Genomic DNA, 17,106 nt, shown 5'->3' on the forward strand with positions numbered 1-17,106 from the left:
TGTAGCACTGGGTGCCTGGTTGGGCTGAGGTGTTGGGGCTGGGTTGGACTCGATCTTGGAGGTCTCTTCCGACCCAGTGATTCTGTCAATTCTGTGATGTCCACACCCTTCCCTCCCACAGAGCACAACCGCCCCATCCCCATGGAGAGGCTGAGCAGGAGGAGAGGGGGCACCTCTGGGGGTCTCTCATCACCAGGGCCACTCCTGCCCCAGCAGGTAAAATGGTCAGTGCATGTCAGAGGGGACGTGTAATGTGGGGGACACAGGTGAACCTCCCTCCCTCCCATCCTGGGACTCCTCCCTGCCATCCTGGCACAGCTGTGCTGGAAAGGAGCCCCTCTCCAGGCTCATTGTGTGAATCCAGCGTTGCTGGAGCTTTTCTCTTGGATCAGCCTGAAGATGGAGCTTGGCTCGCCCCTGCTGCTGTAACAGCTCCATGGGGAGCTCTTCAAACAGCTGGAACAGCTGGAAGCACATTCTTCTGGCTGCCCATCTGCCTCCAGAGGCAGGGCAGGCAGAAGGGGTGCATCAAATTTGCCCCCATGCTTCCTTTGCTGGCCACAGTGCCTCATGCCTGGCACATGCCAGAGCAGGTTCCCTGCTCTGTGTTCATGTGGCCCTGCTGGTCCCATTTTGGGGGTGCCCTGGACCCAGGAGCTCCAGCAGGATGGCATTGCCTGCCTATGCACTGGGCAGGACAGGGGACAGAAGCTGCAGCCCCCACACTAACGTGGGAGAGATCTTCCCTGGGCAGTGTCCCAGCACAGGTTACAGCTCTGTGCTACTCTCACCCAGCTGCCCACAGAGGATGGCACTGTGACAGGATCAGCATCCAGCTCCAGGTTCCAGCAGAGAGAAACTGGTGAGCCAGGAACATCCTCCACCCCAGCCATCACCTTCCTCATTCAGGAGGTAAGGCAAGGGCACAGCTTGGCAGAGGGAACAGCTGGGATGGCAGGGAATACGAGGGATACCATGCTTGTGCCATGATGGAAGACTGGGGGGCACAGCTCAGCCACAAGGACGTGCAGCAGGTGTGTGCCAGCACAGAGGGCAGAAGGGAGGAGAAGAAGGAGGGAGGGTGGGTGCCTGCAGCCAGGGCAGTGCCCAGGCTGAGCACCCAGGCTGTGCTCTCGTCCTCTGCCAGGCTCTGATCTCCGGAGGCCTCGGGGCTCTGGCCCAGGACTCGTCCTTCCTAGCAGTGACCAGGGATGAGATGGCAGCCAGCAGCCAGCTGGAGGTGGATGAAGTGGAGAAAGCAGCCGTGGAGCTGCTAAAGGGAAGAGAAACACTGCAGGGCACAAGAACTGGCTCTGCCCCTCTGGACAGCTCAGCTGTGGCACCAGGCAGATCCCCAGGGCTCGGTGCAGCTCCCTCCCAAAAGACCATCACTGCCACTCGCCTCTGAGCTGCCACTGCAGTGCCCAGGGCTCTGTCTCAGGGGTGCAGTAGCAGAGCCACCCTGTTCCTGCTTCTGCCTGGGGCCCTGAGCTGCTCTGGCCAGCTGTGGTATTACTTTTGGGACAGTTCTCTGGCATGCTGGAGCAGAACAGGACAGTGCTGTTCCAGCGAGGTCTCGCAAGGGCTGGACAGGTCATTAAAGTGTTCCTGCTGTGTGACTCTGGGTGCCCCTCCTGTTCTTCCTGCCTGCACAGCCAGTGGAAGGGGCTGCAAATGCAACACCGTGTGAAACCAGAGCTGGCAGTGACTCGCGTGGCAGCTCCAGTCCAGTCATTTGAGGTTGCCAAGCTCTGGGGATCTCCTGATCCCAGCAGCTGGACCCTGCATCCTCGTGTCTCTGCTGGAGCCTGCAGCCAAGTCTGGCCTGTGAGATGTGCCAGGGACTGGGCTGCAAAATGGAGCCTGTGGCCTTCTTGGCTCCCTGTTCCAGCTGTGTGTGGAGCTGGGGATGGTGCAGAGGTGTGAAAGCATATTTGGGCTGGGGCAGCAGCCCTGGGGCTGGCCAAGAGGAGAGCTGGACACTGTGATGCCATTTCTGCCCCTTCCACTATCCCCATACTGCACTCTTGGGCTCAGGCATCCCTCTCAGTCCCTGGGAAGGTCTTGTTCAGCCCTTGCCACCCATCCCACAGCTCAGTGGGGCACGGGCCAGGAGAGTGTGAGCTGTTCCTGCAGTGCTCCCAGCTCTGCCTGCACTGGTGCTGAGCAGGCTGTTCCTCTCTGGGCTGCCCAGGGTGCCCACAGTGCCCCCCATGGGTTCGGGGTGCTGAGCTCTGGGGCAGCCCCATCTCCCAGTCCAGCTCTTCAGTAGGATCAGGCTCCCCAGGGCCCCCAGCCCAGCCTAACTGGGAACTGGGGGGCTCTTGATCACCTAATATATATTAAAATGCAGAGAGTGGATAGGTCCCAGGGGAGGAGCAGATCAATGAGCCAGCCTGCTCCCTAGCATGGCTTTTATTGACTCAGTCAAGGGAACTGCCTGAGCTCCAGCTGCAGCCTGAGCAGCAGAGCCAGGCTGGGGCCTGCCCATGGCAGTGCAGCTTCCCCCACAGCATGCAGCCAGCAGAGATGGACTGTGTGGGGGACACTGCTGCACCCCTTCCTCTTGCTTCTGTGCCCTGGGGCAGGAGCCACCCCCCTTGACACCCACACCCTCACACACACACATCCTGGTGGAGGAGCATGGGGGCTGGCAGTTCGGCTCTGGCAGCTGCTCTGCCAGGGGATGCCAGGGACACCGTGGGGTCAGTGGTTGTGGTCTCCTGGTGGGTTTAGGAGCTGCAGGACTGCATGTATCACTTGGGTGGTCACTGGAGACTCTAAGCATAATGGGTGACACTATGGTGGGGACAATAGTACTCTGCACCTCTGCTGCTGTCTAGGGCTGCACAGGGGATGATTTGCTCTGTCCCAGGTATGTGTGTGCTGTGTCTTTCTTGAGCTGATCCTGGCTGAACTGCGGGACAGATGTGATTTGTGGTACAGCTGGCATGTGGGTGGGAGAGAAACAGCAGGAGACAGTCACTGCCCCTCTCTGCCTGGAGCTCCAGCAGGGAAGAGCCCAGCCTCAGGAAAACCAGCAGCTCAGGCTGGGAACTGCACCGTGCACCTTGCAAACACAGGACAAAGAAAAGAGGAACACCAGCTCCTCACATCCTTGCAGGAAGGCAGACAGGCCATGTCCTGACACCCCCATGATTTTGTACCAGCACACGGTGTCCTGGGACTTACCCCTGCCAGCAGAGCTGAGGAGTTCCCACAGGATGCAGAGTCCTGTGAGTGCATGGCCCATGGTCCTGGCACCTTGGGAGGGGCAAACACGGGGCTAGGGTGAAGGGACCCAGACTGCAGAGCAGAGGGCAGGTGCTGGGCTCTGTGCTGGGCACAGCACTGCCTCACCAACCATCAGCCACCAGCTGCTAGCCACCAGTGCTGTGTGTCCTGGCTCTCCCTCTACAAGGATACAGCCTGGACTCCTCCATAGAAACCTCTGAGTGCCTCAGTTTGCCCTCGTGCTCCATTGCTATTTGCCCTGATGTTGACCCCAACCTGCAGAGCTGGGAGTGCCCTGCAGGTCCCACCCTGCTGGAAGAGTCTTCCCTCTGCAGAGCCAGGCCCTGTGTCCAGCCCCAGCACCATGAGAGCAACTCAGGAAAGGCAGAACAGGGACTCCTTCAGCTCCCCAGTGCTTGTCTACCTCCAGCCCTACTCTCTGATGGCCTCTGGATGTGCTTCCCTCACCTGCCTCCCCAGACCAGCTCCAAGGGCCCTGTGGGCACAGCTCTCTGGGCACTGCCCTGTGCTGGGTGGGGGCCCAGCTTGCTGTGCAGACCCCAGCCCTGCAGTAGGGACTGTGCACGCTGGGGAGCTCTGCTGGCACCTGACACCGTCCTGGCGTGCCACGTCCTCCGAGGATAGACTCTCCCCAGCCTGGGACAGCCCAAAGGGCTGCCAGGTCCCGTCGCGGGGGCTCTGTCAGGAGCTCCGAGCTCAGCCCTGCCCTGCTCTGTGTCCTGCTACTCCGCGGTGTCACCCCCCAGCACCAGAGGGGACAGGATCCGGCGGAGCCGAGGAGGAGTCGGAGCGATGCCAACCATGCGGAGACACGCGGTGCGGTCGGGAGCAGCCCCGGTACATCCCGGTACATCGCGGAGCAGCGGAGGCGGCAGCGGGGCCGCTGACCCGGCAGAGGGCAGCAGGGGCTGGCGAGTGTGAGTGTGAATGGGAGTGAGTGCGCGCTGCGTCCGTGTGTCCCTGTCTGTGTGTCCCTGTGTCCGTGTGTCCCTGTCCCTGTAACCGTGTGTCCCTGGGTCCGTGTGTCCGTGTCCCTTTGTCCTGTGTCCGTGTGTCCCTGTCTGTGTGTCCCTGTGTCCGTGTGTCCCTATCCCTGTGTCCCTGTGTCCGTGTGTCCCTGTGTCCTGTGTCCGTGTGTTCCTATCCCTGTGTCCGTGTATCCGTGTGTCCGTGTCCCTTTGTCCTGTGTCCGTGTGTCCCTATCCCTGTGTCCGTGTGTCCCTGTCTGTGTGTCCCTGTGTCCGTGTGTCCCTTTGTCCTGTGTCCGTGTGTCCCTGTGTCCGTGTGTCCCTATCCCTGTGTCCGTGTGTCCCTGTGTCCGTGTGTCCCGGCTCCGAGCGGCTTCCCGCGCCCTCCGCCGCGTGCTCGCGGTCCGGCCCTGGGGGCGTGTCCTAGCCCGGCCCCGCCCCGCACCTGGGCCGGTTCCGCCCCTCCCGCGGCCCCGCCCCTCCCGCCCCGCGGATGCTCCGGGGCAGCGGCGGCCGCGGTGCCGTGCGGGGCCATGGCGGCCCCGGACAGCTGCGTGAAGGTGGCCGTGAGGTGAGTGCGGCCATCGGCGCTTCCCGCGGGACGGGCCGCGCGTCCCGGGCCGCGCGGAGCTCGGTGCGCCCGGGACCGGTGCAGAAAGGCGGGGCGGGCGCGGCAGCTGCGGCTGCGAGGCGGGGGTTGCTGGGTGCCCGCTCGGCTCCGACCCCCAGCCCGGGGCAGTGAGACCCCGCCGGGCCGGTCTCTGCCGCACCCCCACGGCCCCGCCGCTCTCCTCCCCATCCCCCTCCGCACCGTGTCGGGATGTCTCCCCCCTCTCCCCACCGGCTCCCGCGCCGCGCAGCCCGGCGCTGCCTTCCATCCACCCGCCCCCACCGCCCGCCATCCCCCGTGGCCGGCGGAGGGCGAGGCCGGGACCCCCGGCTCCTCCACCTGCAGAGCCGGCGGGCGCCCAGCCCGGGCAGCTCCCGGCTGCTGCGCGGGTGGCTTTGGCCGTCCGAAGTGTCACCGGGATGCCAGGCATTGTGGGGGCTCCCTGCCCGCCCTCCCCTGTTGGGTGGTGGGAAGCGATGCGGTATCTCGGTGTCCTTTGTGCTGGGAACAATGCGCCTGCAGCCCCACACCTCTCAGAAGAGCTGCTGGCGGCCTCGGAGCCCGGGGGGGCTGCGGGAGCTCGGGGGGCGTGGGCCGGGCGAGACCGAGCCCCGCGGGAACGGTGACATTCCCCTGTGTCAACCTGGTCTTTGTGAGCGCCATGCCCGGCCCGTGCGCGGCGGCGGGGCTCTGCCGCTCCCGGCCCCTCGGGAGGAAGGAGTCCCCACCGAAAGAGGGGATCCCAATCCCACGGAGCGGCACCGCGGGACCCTGCCCGTCCCGGGACCGGAGCCGCCGTCCCACGGGGGAAGGGACCGGCCGGCCCCGCTCGCCCCATGCCTGTGCCGGGGCAGCCGCATCTGCCGGGCCCGTGGTGGTGGCGGAGCGGATGGGACCCCGTGGGAGCCCGGCCCCGCAGCCCGTCCCGCAGCGGACACGCCGTGCCGCCCCCCGCTCTGAGCCCCGTGCCCCCGCCGGCACGGACAGGGCGGGCTGGCGGCTGCGGGCACCGTGCGGGGGCTCGGGGGGCACTGCCCGCGCCCTGCCTGCTCGGAGCGGCAGCACAAAAGATGCTGCTGGTGCAGCGGCAGTGATGGAGGGAGAGCGGTGGGTGTGGGGCTGTGTGTGCGTGTGCACGCGGGTGTGCGGGGCTGTGTGCGTGTGCACGCGTGTGTGTGTGCACCGCGACACCTCCCAGCTCCCCCTGCCCCTCCATCCTGCTCGCTCTCGCAGCAGCCCCAGGGGATTTTTTGCCGTTCTCCTCTGGAGAGGCCGAGGGTCGAGGCCAGGCTCTGGCTGTGAAGGATGGGGGAGCTGCAGGAGTGACGGCAGCCCCTGCTGCGGCTGTGCTGGGGTGGCTGCACAGGGGCAGGGGGCTGTGCCAGGACAGACTGTCTGTGCCAGGACACTGACCCGGGAACCGACTTAATGCCGCCCGTGGGGGTGGGGATTTCCTCCTGGCCGAACTCTTCCCGTCTCCATCCTGCATTTCTCTGGAGATGATGCCTTTTAACAGCATCCTGGAGATGGGGTGGGTGCCCCGCGGCATGGCGGCTGTGGAGTCTTTTCTGCGGGGCTCTCCTAATCCCTCAGGTCCCTTCCAGCCCTGGGGTCCTAGGCTGGCTGGTGCCTGGCTGGGGACCGCAGCGGGGAGGTGGCTGGGGTGTGCAGCATTGCAGTGGGGCTGGGGCGCTCATGGTGAGGATCCAGGCAGGGGGGAGAGCTCCAGCCCTCTTGCACCCCTTCCTTGAGGGAGTGAGCCAGCATCTCGCTCAGAGCAGCTGGTGAGAGCTGGGCACACGGCGGGATGTGGTGCTGGAGGTGAGTCGGGAGGACAAAGGAGCAGGGCTGGCAGCGAGGAGGCTGCAAACAAAGCCATCAGGTTGTGACGCCGTGCAGGAAGGTGGCTCTGATGCTGAGCTGAGTGTGCAAAGGCTGAGCTGCTCTCCCTGCAGACCACCCACCTTTTCTGCCACAGCAGCCCCGGGGGGCTGGGGCCGGGTCCCCTCCTGTCCCGGGCTTGGAGCACAGTGAGATTTTCCTTTGTCAGTGTTTGTGACACCCTGCCGGTGGAGCAGCCAGGCTGCAGGATTCTCTAAGACCCTTGAAGTAAACCTGTCCCAGATCCCACCTCTCTCAGCCATCAGAGCACAGAGGAGATTGAATGTTTCTGGGATTCAGAAGGACATGGATCAAAGCTCCCCTTTTGTCCCTTGATAATAACATGAATGGGCCAGCTGTGCTGTTTCTTTGGGGTCTCTGTGCTGCTGGTGGGAGGGAGGTGGGACCTGGGGAAGGGCCAAGGACACTGGGAAGTGATGGTGGTGTTGCTGGGGATGATCCAGCTGATGTCAAGAGGTGCCACAGCCATCAGGACCCATCTCTGTGGTCCCAGGGTGGGAGGAGTCGGGACAGTTGAACAGAGATGGTGATCTGTGCATCCCAGTTCCTGCTGATTGCCTTGGTCTGGGAGGAGATGGTGGAAGAGATTCTGTGGTGTTTCACTGTCAGCCTCACAGGCTCCCATCTTCTCCTGGAGACCCTCGTCTGCCCCATTTGCACTGGGCTCCAAAGAGCCTGGGAGCTGAGCTGTGGGGACCTGGTTTAGGCTTCCCACGTGCTAGGAGGGAAATGGCTGGTACCTGTCACAGTGCTGCTGTCAGCAGAAGGAAATGCAGGCCCAGCAGCTCCTCCTGGCCCAGGGGCTTATTTCTTCCTGTACCTTGTACCTGCAGCTCAGAGCTGCAGTGTCTGCAAGGGCAGGGCTGGATCCTGCCCTGGCCCTCGCCCTCCCTGCCAGCAGGGTCTGCTTGGCTTGCCCCTTAGCCTGGAGTGTGACTCGTGAGTGTGTCATTGTGTCTCCTGGGACAGGTTCCCAGTGTCCCTGTGTCTCCTGGGACAGGTTCCCAGTGTCCCTGTGTCTCCTGGGACAGGTTCCCAGTGTCCCTGTGTCTCCTGGGGTGGGTTCTGAGTGTGTTGGTGTCTCTTGGGGCAGGTTCTGAGTGTGTCATTGTGTCTCCTGGGGCAGGTTCTGAGTGTGATGGTGTCTCTTGGGGCAGGTTCTGAGTGTGTCATTGTGTCTCCTGGGGCAGGTTCTGAGTGTGATGGTGTCTCCTGGGGCAGGTTCTGAGTGTGTCATTGTGTCTCCTGGGGCAGGTTCTGAGTGTGATGGTGTCTCCTGGGGCAGGTTCCCAGTGTCCCTGTGTCTCTTGGGGCAGGTTCTGAGTGTGGTGGTGTCTCCTGGGGCAGGTTCTGAGTGTGATGGTGTCTCCTGGGGCAGGTTCTTGGTGTCCCTGTTTCTCCTGGGGCAGGTTCCAAGTGTCCCTCTGTCTCCTGGGGCAGGGAGAGCTGGCACCGGGCTGTGCCTCAGCCAGGCCATGCTGGGGTAGCAGTCCCTGCAGGGAGCTGCCTTCTGCCATGGTGGTGCAGAGCAGGGCCTGGGGGCCAACCCTCCTCAGCAGCAGCCACTGCTTCCTCCTTGTAGGTGACCTTCAAACGGGTGCCTGCAATGCAGCCGGTGCAGCAGCTCCCCACTCCTGCCCTCTGTCCAGGAGATTTGGTTTGAGGCTTGGCACAGGAATTTGAGGCTGGTTCCTCTCAGCAGCCCCTGTCCCCACAGCTCCTCCAGGTGCTGCCAGCTCCTGCAGCCACAGGGAACCAGGCCATGGCACTGACTGTGCTGCTTGCAGGAAGCAGAGCTCAGCCCAGTAGTTCTGCAGTGTCAGGCAGGGCTGATGGCATGTATTGAGCCCCAAGCCATTAAACTGCTTGGCTGGAGGCCTGAGTGGCCTGGCTGGCTGCAGAGCTGCTCCCTGAGGGCACCTCCAGCCTGGCTGCTTTGAGAGAGAGCAGCATCCCCTGTGCCAGAGCTGCCATGGCACTGAGCATGCCTGGCCTGCCGAGGAGACGCAGGAAACGGAGCTTGTGAAATTGGGGAAGGAAGTTGAGTCGTATTTCAAGTTTATTTAAACTCTGCAACCTCCAGTGCTCTGCTGCTCTCACGGCCGCCCTGCTGCGATGCTCTGTGGCCCTCACCAGAGCCCGTGTGTGGCTGGTGCCTCAGGGAGGGACTCCCAGCTGCTCCTCAGAGTCCCCCTGCCCTCATCCTTGTACACCCTCAGGGAGGGACTCCCAGCTGCTCATCAGAATCCCCCTGCCCTCATCTTCATATACTCTCGGGAGGGGACTCCCAGCTCCTCCTCAGAGTCCCCTGCCCTCATTCTTGTACACCCTCGGGGTGCTCCGGCCAAGAGGCTGAGCTGGCAGAGTCCTGGTGGTGGGATCAGTTGGGCTCCAGCCCTGCCAGGGTGCTGGCACCTCTGGTGCCCCATGGCTGGGGCTCTCTGCCTGCTGGGATACTTTCTGTGAGCCCAGAGTGTCTGCTACCAGCTGGGGTCACTCACTGAGGAAGTGAAGCCGTAGCCCTTCCACATCAGCTGTTCTGGGGTGGATTTGGGTCCAGTGGAAAGGCGGTGTGAACCCAATTTGTGCCACTGTCCGTGCTGCCCAGGGGCTCCAGTGGGGAGAGGAAGGGTGCGGCCCTGGTACCTGCTGCCCTCCATCCCCTCCCTGCTGCTGCTGTGCCTTGGAGCCCTCTGGTGTGGTCCTGGGGGGCACTGGCTCCTGCCAGCTTTGGCTGATACTGGCCTGGCTTTGCTCAGCTATTACAGCTGTGCAGGGAGAGATAAGGCAATCAATTCTACCCCAAGGCACGGGATGTGACTGTCTCCTGGAGGGGGAGGGGAAGGGGGGAGGGGAGCAGCCCATCGTGGTGCTGGGCACAGCCCTGGGGTGCTCTGTCTACCATCTGCAGGGGCAGGGGCAGCCCTGATCCCAGGAGGCTGCTCCATCCTCAGGCTGCTGGGCTGGCAAACCAGTGCTGTGGGCACCCCAGCCCCTTCCTCTCCACCCTTTGCACCTGCTGAGGGCAGCTCAGCCATGGCAGAGGGCCCTGCCCTATCCTGTGGGTGTTTTGCTGCTGGAGCTGCTGCTTTGCTTTCACTTTGGGGCTCTGCAGCCCGCTGTGACTCGGGGCTGTGTGTTCCCAGAGCAGGGGGACAGCGGCTCCCCAGCCTGGAGGGAGCTTTTGGGGAGCACGCTGGGCTCTGGGGGGGCTGAGCCCAGGTGTGGGCTCTGTGCCTGCCTCCAGCCAGGCATTCAATCGGATTTACAGCGAAATGCTCAGAGGGGATGGAGACGTGGGGGGGGAGCAGGGCTGCACCCCAGGATGTGCCAGTGCCCACAGCAAACAGCTCGGGCAGGGTTTGGTGCCTGCACACATCAGCCATGGCAGGGCAGTCAGCTGAGCACCCTGGAGCCTCAGCAGAGCCCAGGGCCTCCCAAGGATCCGTCTGAGGACAGAGCCAGCTGCTGCCTCAGCACTGAAATTGGAGGCAGGAGAAAATTGCAGATGAAGCCCCAAACAAAGCTGTCAGAAACATGGCTCCTGGCCCCAGGGGAGGGAAGGAGATATCCTCTGTGAGCCCGTGGTGAATCACAGAGCCAGGCCTGGCCAGCGCTCTGCTGCTGTTCCTGCTGGGGGTGGGGGTGGCCCCGGTGGTCCCACAGGGCTGTTTCCTGCTGGAGGCTGTCAAAACACCCGATGGCACTGGTTAAACAGCCGGCAGGTTTGGGATGTGCTGGATTGTGAGGGCCCTGGATAAACAGCTGGCAGGTTTGGGATGTGCTGGATTGTGAGGGCCCTGGATAAACAGCCGGCAGGTTTGGGATGTGCTGGATTGTGAGGGCCCTGGATAAACAGCTGGCAGGTTTGGGATGTGCTGGATTGTGAGGGCCCTGGTTAAACAGCTGGCAGGTTTGGGATGTGCTGGATTGTGAGGGCCCTGGATAAACAGCTGGCAGGTTTGGGATGTGCTGGATTGTGAGGGCCCTGGTTAAACAGCTGGCAGGTTTGGGATGTGCTGGATTGTGAGGGCCCTGGATAAACAGCTGGCAGGTTTGGGATGTGCTGGATTGTGAGGGCCCTGGATAAACAGCTGGCAGGTTTGGGCTGTGCTGGATTGTGAGGGCACTGGTTAAACAGCTGGCAGGTTTGGGATGTGCTGGATTGTGAGGGTCCTGGATAAACAGCTGGCAGGTTTGGGATGTGCTGGATTGTGAGGGCGATGCTGCTGGGGTCTGCTGCAGGAGATCAGTCTGCAGGGTCTTCCTCTGCGCCCTGGGCAGCTGCTGATGGGTTTTACTGTGGCTTGGTGGAAGGGACAGTGCCGGGCACCTGCCTGGCACCCCTTCCCTCTCTGGGCAGAGCAGGAGCCATCCCTGGTGTGTGCTTGTGTCCCCTGCACTGCTGTGGGGTGTAGGTGCCTCCTCTTGCTCAGGATCTGCCCCTCTGCTCTCTCCATGTGGGTGCCACACAGTCACCACCCCCATTGCCAGGGGAGGGCTCAGAGCTGAGCCCCAGCACTGGGGGATTCCCTTTCCCAGCCCTGCAGCTCCTTGCAGCCTGACATGGGTGGGAAGATTCCTTGTCACAGCCTGCTGTGGTGGAGCCTGCTGCTGTCCTGTGCCCTACGGGGCTGTGGGCACCTCCCTGCCCGCCGCCCATGCCCAGCTTTGGCAGTGGGATGTTCCCATCCCTGCTCTGCTCTAGGATGCTGGCAGGGAGCTGAACTGCTCCTCCTCTTCCCCATGCCTTCAAGCACTGAGTTCCCTGGCCCAGTGTTGCATGGCTGGGAAACACAGCTGGAAAACCCAGCTGGTCCATGGTGCTGTGGTCTCTGCTCATCCATTTTTTCAGGCTGCACCTGCCTGAGGGAGGCATTAGGTCAAAATGTTCTCTGTTCCTTCTCCAGGTGAGGGACTGCGTTTGCTCCTGGGTACTTCAGAGTATCCCTGCTGGCCAAGGGCTTGGCATTTATTTATTTATATTTATTTATAATTTCTTTCTTTATTTATATAAATTATATATGTTTTTATATTTATTTATTTATTTATTTAATCAATGTATTTGTGTTTATTTTTATTTATTTATATCAATTATAAATATTATTCTATATATAATTGTATGCATTTATTTATATTTCTATTTATTTATTTTTAATTTTTTAATTTATGTAATTTATTTATATATTATATATTTACTTTATATATAATTTTATGTATTTATTTTTATTTCTTTTTATCCTTTTATTTATTTATATAAATACATATTATTAATATCCTTTTATATCCATTTATTTATTGATATTTATATCCCCTTATTTGTATTTTGGGGAGGGGCTGGAGAGGCACCTCTTTTGTACCAGTTGCTCCCATGTCTTGTGGGCAGTTTTGCTCTGGTGTTCCTGCTGGGCTCTGGGGCTGCAGAGTCCTCTGCCCAGGTCAGGCTGTTGTTTCCTGGAGTGCCCTGGGAGGCTGCCAGCCCTGGCTCCAGGGCAGCCTTATCCCCAGCAGGGGCACACCACAGTGCTGCTGGGCTGAACTGGGACACGGGGACCTGGCAGGGGCTCCTGGGAAAGGGGGAGATCCTGTGGGTGGGATTTGCTGAGCTGGGGGGAAGGGGAGGCTCAGTGCTGGGGTGCAGAGCTGGCTTAGGGTTAGGGGAGGTGTGTCCATCTGTGCCCATCAGCCTGGGGCTGCTGTGCTTTGCAGGCTCAGGCTGATGGGCTGGCAGGGTCTGTGGGTGAGTGATGGTTTCCTTTAACTCCCTGTTCATTGCCATACTGCTGCTGAGGCTGGTTTTGGGGCAGCTCTGCATGGCTGGAGGGGAGCTGGGGCCCTGCTGGGGTGTGTCCCATCATAAGTGCTGTCACACGTGTGTTTCCCACCCACTGGGGGTTGGTGACACTGCACCTTTCACAGGTGACTGTGCTTGCTCTGTTGTGTGCAGACATCCTCGTGCTGCTCCCCTTGGCTGGGCTAAGGCACTTACAGGGGTCAAGCTGGAGTCCAGGGAGACCCCAAACTGCATTGGCTCTGCTCCCCTCTCCCCTGCACCCCCTGGGCCCTGCTGGGTGTCCCTGCCACGGGCTGGGTGTCCCTGCTGGTCTCTGTCACAGGCTGGGTGTCCATGCTAGTCCCTGCCACAGGCTGGGTGTCCCTGCTATGGGATGGGTGTCCCTGCTGGTCCCTGTCACGGGCTGGGTGTCCCTGCCACAGGCTGGGTATCCCTGCTGGTCCCTGCTATGGGATGGGTGTCCCTGCTGGTCCCTGCCATGGGCTGGGTGTCCCTGCCACAGGCTGGGTGTCCCTGCTGGTCCCTGCCACAGGCTGGGTGTCCCTGCCATGGGCTGGGTGTCCCTGCTGGTCCCTGTCACGGGCTGGGTGTCCCTGCTGGTCCCTGCCACAGGCTGGGTGTCCCTGCTATGGGATGGGTGTCCCTGCTGGTCCCTGCCACAGGCTGGGTGTCCCTGCCATGTGCTGGGTGTCCCTGCCACAGGCTGGGTGTCCCTGCTGGTCCCTACCACGGGCTGGGTGTCCCTGCCATGGGCTGGGCGTCCCTGCTGGTCCCTGCCTTGGGCTGGGTGTCCCTGCTGGTCCCTACCACGGGCTGGGTGTCCCTGCTATGGGCTGGGCGTCCCTGCTGGTCCCTGCCACAGGCTGGGTGTCCCTGCTGGTCCCTGCCACAGGCTGGGTGTCCCTGCTGGTCCCTACCACGGGCTGGGTGTCCCTGCTATGGGCTGGGCGTCCCTGCTGGTCCCTGCCACAGGCTGGGTGTCCCTGCTGGTCCCTGCCACAGGCTGGGTGTCCCTGCTGGTCCCTACCACGGGCTGGGTGTCCCTGTTGCTGGCCTGTGCGTGTCCCTCAGCCTGCCATGGTCCCAGCACAGAGCAGATGGTGCAGCTCACAGCCCTGTGCTCCTGCCAGAGCTAATGAACAGCACATGGTGCCTGCCACGGCCTGATTTAAAGGTTTCCCTAAGCCTGGGAAAGTCTGGAGTGGTGGATTAGGGGGAGCCCAGGGGGCTGTGGGGTGTGAGGCAGGCTTGCCCTGCACAGGAGCAGGCTGGGTGGTGTTGGGGTGGGGTTCCTTGGGGCATGGATGTAGAGGCATGTCCCCCTTTGGGCTGTGCCCAGTGGGGCTCTGGGTGCACCCAGCTCTGTTTGGTGTCCAGGGGCTCTGTCTTGGCCCAGTGCTGATCCAGTTGTGCTGGATGTGGCACCCTGCCTTGGCAGGGTTTGTCTGGGGCACAGGGGGCTCTGTGCTGTGCCCGCTGCTCTGGGAGGTGCCTGGCTATATCTCTTAATTGGACTGTTTGCTGCCCAGACCTGGCAGTCTCCAGGGAGCCTGATTCAATTTTCTCTGATTGCTAAGCCACTTCCCTGCCGTGGTAATTAAATGCTGAACTTTGTCTTGGTTTGTGTCCAATATAACCTGTGTGCAGAGAGGCAGCCCTTGGCAGCCAGCCCTCTCCCTGGTCCCCATGCTCAGGCAGAATGGGGCTGGGAGATCCTTTCCCAGGCAAGGGGAAGATTCTCCTATGGGATCTGGGCCTGGGCAGCCCCATCCATGCTTGAGGTGTGGGAAAACCTGGAGCACTTTGTTCTGATCTTACCCTGGGAGCTGCTTGGCCAAGCTGAGAGCCCCACACAGCTGGGTGGGTGGTGCTGGGTCTGTGGTGCCCATGAAATGTCCTGGGAGAGCACTGGAGGATGAGAGAGCTGGCTGCCCTGGGCTGATGGTGGGATCACAGGGCAGCAGCACAGTGTGGGCAGCAGCCTTGGGGCAGAGGAGGGTGAAGCTGGGGAGCAGCGAGGACGGCAGGGGCTCTGAGCAGGGCTGGGCTGCTGGGCAGCTGCTCCTGCAGCTCTGATGCTGGGGGGGCTGGAGGGGGCTGGTGCCCCTGGGAGCAGAGCTGGGGCCAGGGGGGAGTGGGGATGAGAGCTGGGCAAGCACAGGGGGTAGGGGGATGGAGTGGGGTGAATGCAGGGTCGTGTGGGGAGGGGAAATGGGGTGAATGCAGATGGTGTGGGGTGAGCACAGGTGATGTGGGAGCAGAGACAGGAGCAGAATGAGTGCAGGCAGTGTGGGGAGAGGAGCCAGGGGCTGTCTGGGCTTGCCCAGCCCACCTGCCCTGACAGGCTCACAGAGCTGGGCTGTGCCCCTGGTGGGCTCTGCCAGCTCCAGCTCTGCCAGCCCACAGAGGCTGATCCTGTGCCTGGGTGAGGGGCAGTGCCTCAGCAGCATTGCTGTGGGCAGCCTTGCCCCTCGGCAGACAAGGTGGACAAGAGGTGGTGCCTGTGAGCATCTGGGGCCTGGCACAGAGAGGGAAAATCCCATGGAGCTCTTCCACCCATCACTCTCCAGCTCTCTGGCTCTGCTCCCTGGGCAGCCAGCCCTTCCCGGCTGGGCAGCCTCCCTGGGAAGGAACAGCTCTTTGTAGGGTCTGCAGGCAGTTTGCAGAGAGGTCTTGGAGGGACAGGAGCTCTGTGTGATCCCCCCAGTCTGTGAGCAGCTGCCCTACAGCCCCGCAACAGTGCTGGGAAATGCTGTAGGGTGTGTGTGCTCAGGCTCCCTGGGAGGTGGAGCAGCCCCTGTGTGACATGGGTGATCCTGGGTGATGGATCCGGGTCCCTCTGCCCCTGCACCATGGCAGCTGTGTCTCAGCAGGGCAGTGTGGCATGCTGTGTGCCCACAGGCAGTTTGGTGGGGTGGGGTGGGGCTCTCACGGCTCTGGCTCTGTGCTGGAGGGCTGTGGGAGAGTGCTGCTGGCTTTGGCAAAGTGCTGGGGGCCAGAGGATGCTCTGAGCCCCTTGGGGATGCCGTGCTGCTGTGCTGGGAGACAGGAAGCTGGGGCAGTTGTGTGAGGAGGACATGAACCCAGCAGTCCACGTCAGCCAGGCTGTGCTTTCCCATGCAAGGAGACAGCCTCTCTTCAGAGTGCAGGAGGCTGGGGCTGCCATGGTGTGTGCAGCCCTCACTGGGGATACTGGCAGTGCCCAGCTGACCCCATCCCTGTGCCTCTTGTAGGGCTCGAGATGCTGGAATGGGGAGATCCCTCCCAGGAGGGATCAGGGACCCCCAGGCTGACCCTGCCCGTGGAGCTGCCTCTCAGTGCCCACCTGGCACTTGGCTCCCAGCCCCTCCTGCGCTCCCCCCGGCCTGGCACAGGGCAGCAGTGCAGAACAGCTCAGCCTTTGTGCCTGCCCGAGCTCCTGTGCTCAGCTCCTGCCCCTCGGGTAGCAGGAGCCCGTCCCTGCCCTCCCTCCTCGCAGATGCTCGGTGGCTGCGGCAGCCCCGCCATGGAGACAGCGCTTTCAGAGCCTGCCAGCCCGGCAGGGAGGGCAAGGGCAGCGCTGGGGACGCTCCAGCCGGGCTCCCCTTTGTGTGTGTCCCTGCGTGGCTCGTGCTGATGCCTTCGGATGCTGCTGCTGGATCGGGCTCCTGCTGGGAGCCCGTCATCACCCAGCGGGAGCTGCCGGCTGGGGAGGGGTGTTCTGCACCCCTGCCTGCCCCTCTGTGTGTCCATCCATCCATCCTTCCACCTCCTGCCTGCTGCACTGCCTGCCTGGGAAGGTTTTCTTGGCAGGAGCGTTTGGCTGGGACTGTGCAGCTCAGTCCTGGCTCTCTGTTCCTTGTCACCATCAGGGCAGGGAGCTGAGGGCTTGGTCCTGCTGCCTTTCTCCTTCCTTCTTTTTTGTAGTGGTAGGGACAAGGAGTGCCAGAACACACTCAGATGGTGACTTTATGGTCGCTAAAGTTGCTCATCTCTGTTGGAGAATGTGGGAAGCTCAGGCAGAGGATGGCAAGCACTGTGACCTCTGCAACATTACCAGCTGGGGTTGAGAACAGGGCCAAGGAGAAACCTGGGCTGGTGCTGTGGGGGATTGTCATGTTTGGCTGGAAAGCTGCTGGCAGGAAAGGACCTGGGGGATGCTGGTCAGTGGTGCCTGACCATGAGCCCAGGTGGCCAAAAAGGCCAATAGCACTTGGCTTGTACCAGCCATTGGACCAGGGCAGTGCCCATCCCTCTGAGTTGGGCACTGCTGAGGCACCTCCAGCCCTGAGGAACCCTCACAAGAAGGACATTGATGGTCTGGAGCATGTCCAGAAAAGGGAATGGCACTGGGGAAGGGTCTGGAGCTCCAGGAGGAGCTGGGGGGTCTCAGCCTGGAGAAGAGGAGGCTCGGGGGGACCTCCTGGCTCTCCACAACTCCTGACAGGAGGGGGCAGCTGGGGGGATGTTGAGCTCTGCTCTCAGGGAACAGGACAGGAGGAGAGGAAATTACCTCAAGTTGTCCTGGGGAGGTTTAGGTTGGATATTAGGAAAAATTTCCTCCTTGATAGGGTGGTCAGGCACAGCTGCCCAGGGCC

At 61.8% G+C, this 17,106-nt stretch overlaps 2 protein-coding genes across 10 annotated transcripts in view; both read left to right on the top strand.

Annotated features, from left to right (window-relative positions):
* The window catches only part of CACNA1S (calcium voltage-gated channel subunit alpha1 S), a 64,501-nt gene extending 62,882 nt beyond the window's left edge, over positions 1–1,619 (top strand). For all 7 annotated transcript variants that reach the window (XM_059867511.1, XM_059867510.1, XM_059867508.1 and 4 more), the window contains 3 exons: positions 122–216; positions 796–912; positions 1,148–1,619. In XM_059867511.1, coding sequence (XP_059723494.1) covers positions 122–216; positions 796–912; positions 1,148–1,408 — 473 coding nt within the window. In that variant the 3' untranslated portion in view covers positions 1,409–1,619. The remainder of the gene's footprint in view (positions 1–121; positions 217–795; positions 913–1,147) is intronic.
* Positions 1,620–4,705: 3,086 nt separating this feature from the next.
* KIF21B (kinesin family member 21B) overlaps positions 4,706–17,106 on the top strand; it is a 52,717-nt gene continuing 40,316 nt past the window's right edge. For all 3 annotated transcript variants that reach the window (XM_059867518.1, XM_059867519.1, XM_059867521.1), the window contains exon 1: positions 4,706–4,794. In XM_059867518.1, the coding sequence (XP_059723501.1) occupies positions 4,757–4,794 (38 nt within the window). In that variant the 5' untranslated portion in view covers positions 4,706–4,756. The remainder of the gene's footprint in view (positions 4,795–17,106) is intronic.

This window comes from Haemorhous mexicanus, chromosome 25 (assembly GCF_027477595.1).
Source record: "Haemorhous mexicanus isolate bHaeMex1 chromosome 25, bHaeMex1.pri, whole genome shotgun sequence".
NCBI lineage: Eukaryota > Metazoa > Chordata > Aves > Passeriformes > Fringillidae > Haemorhous > Haemorhous mexicanus.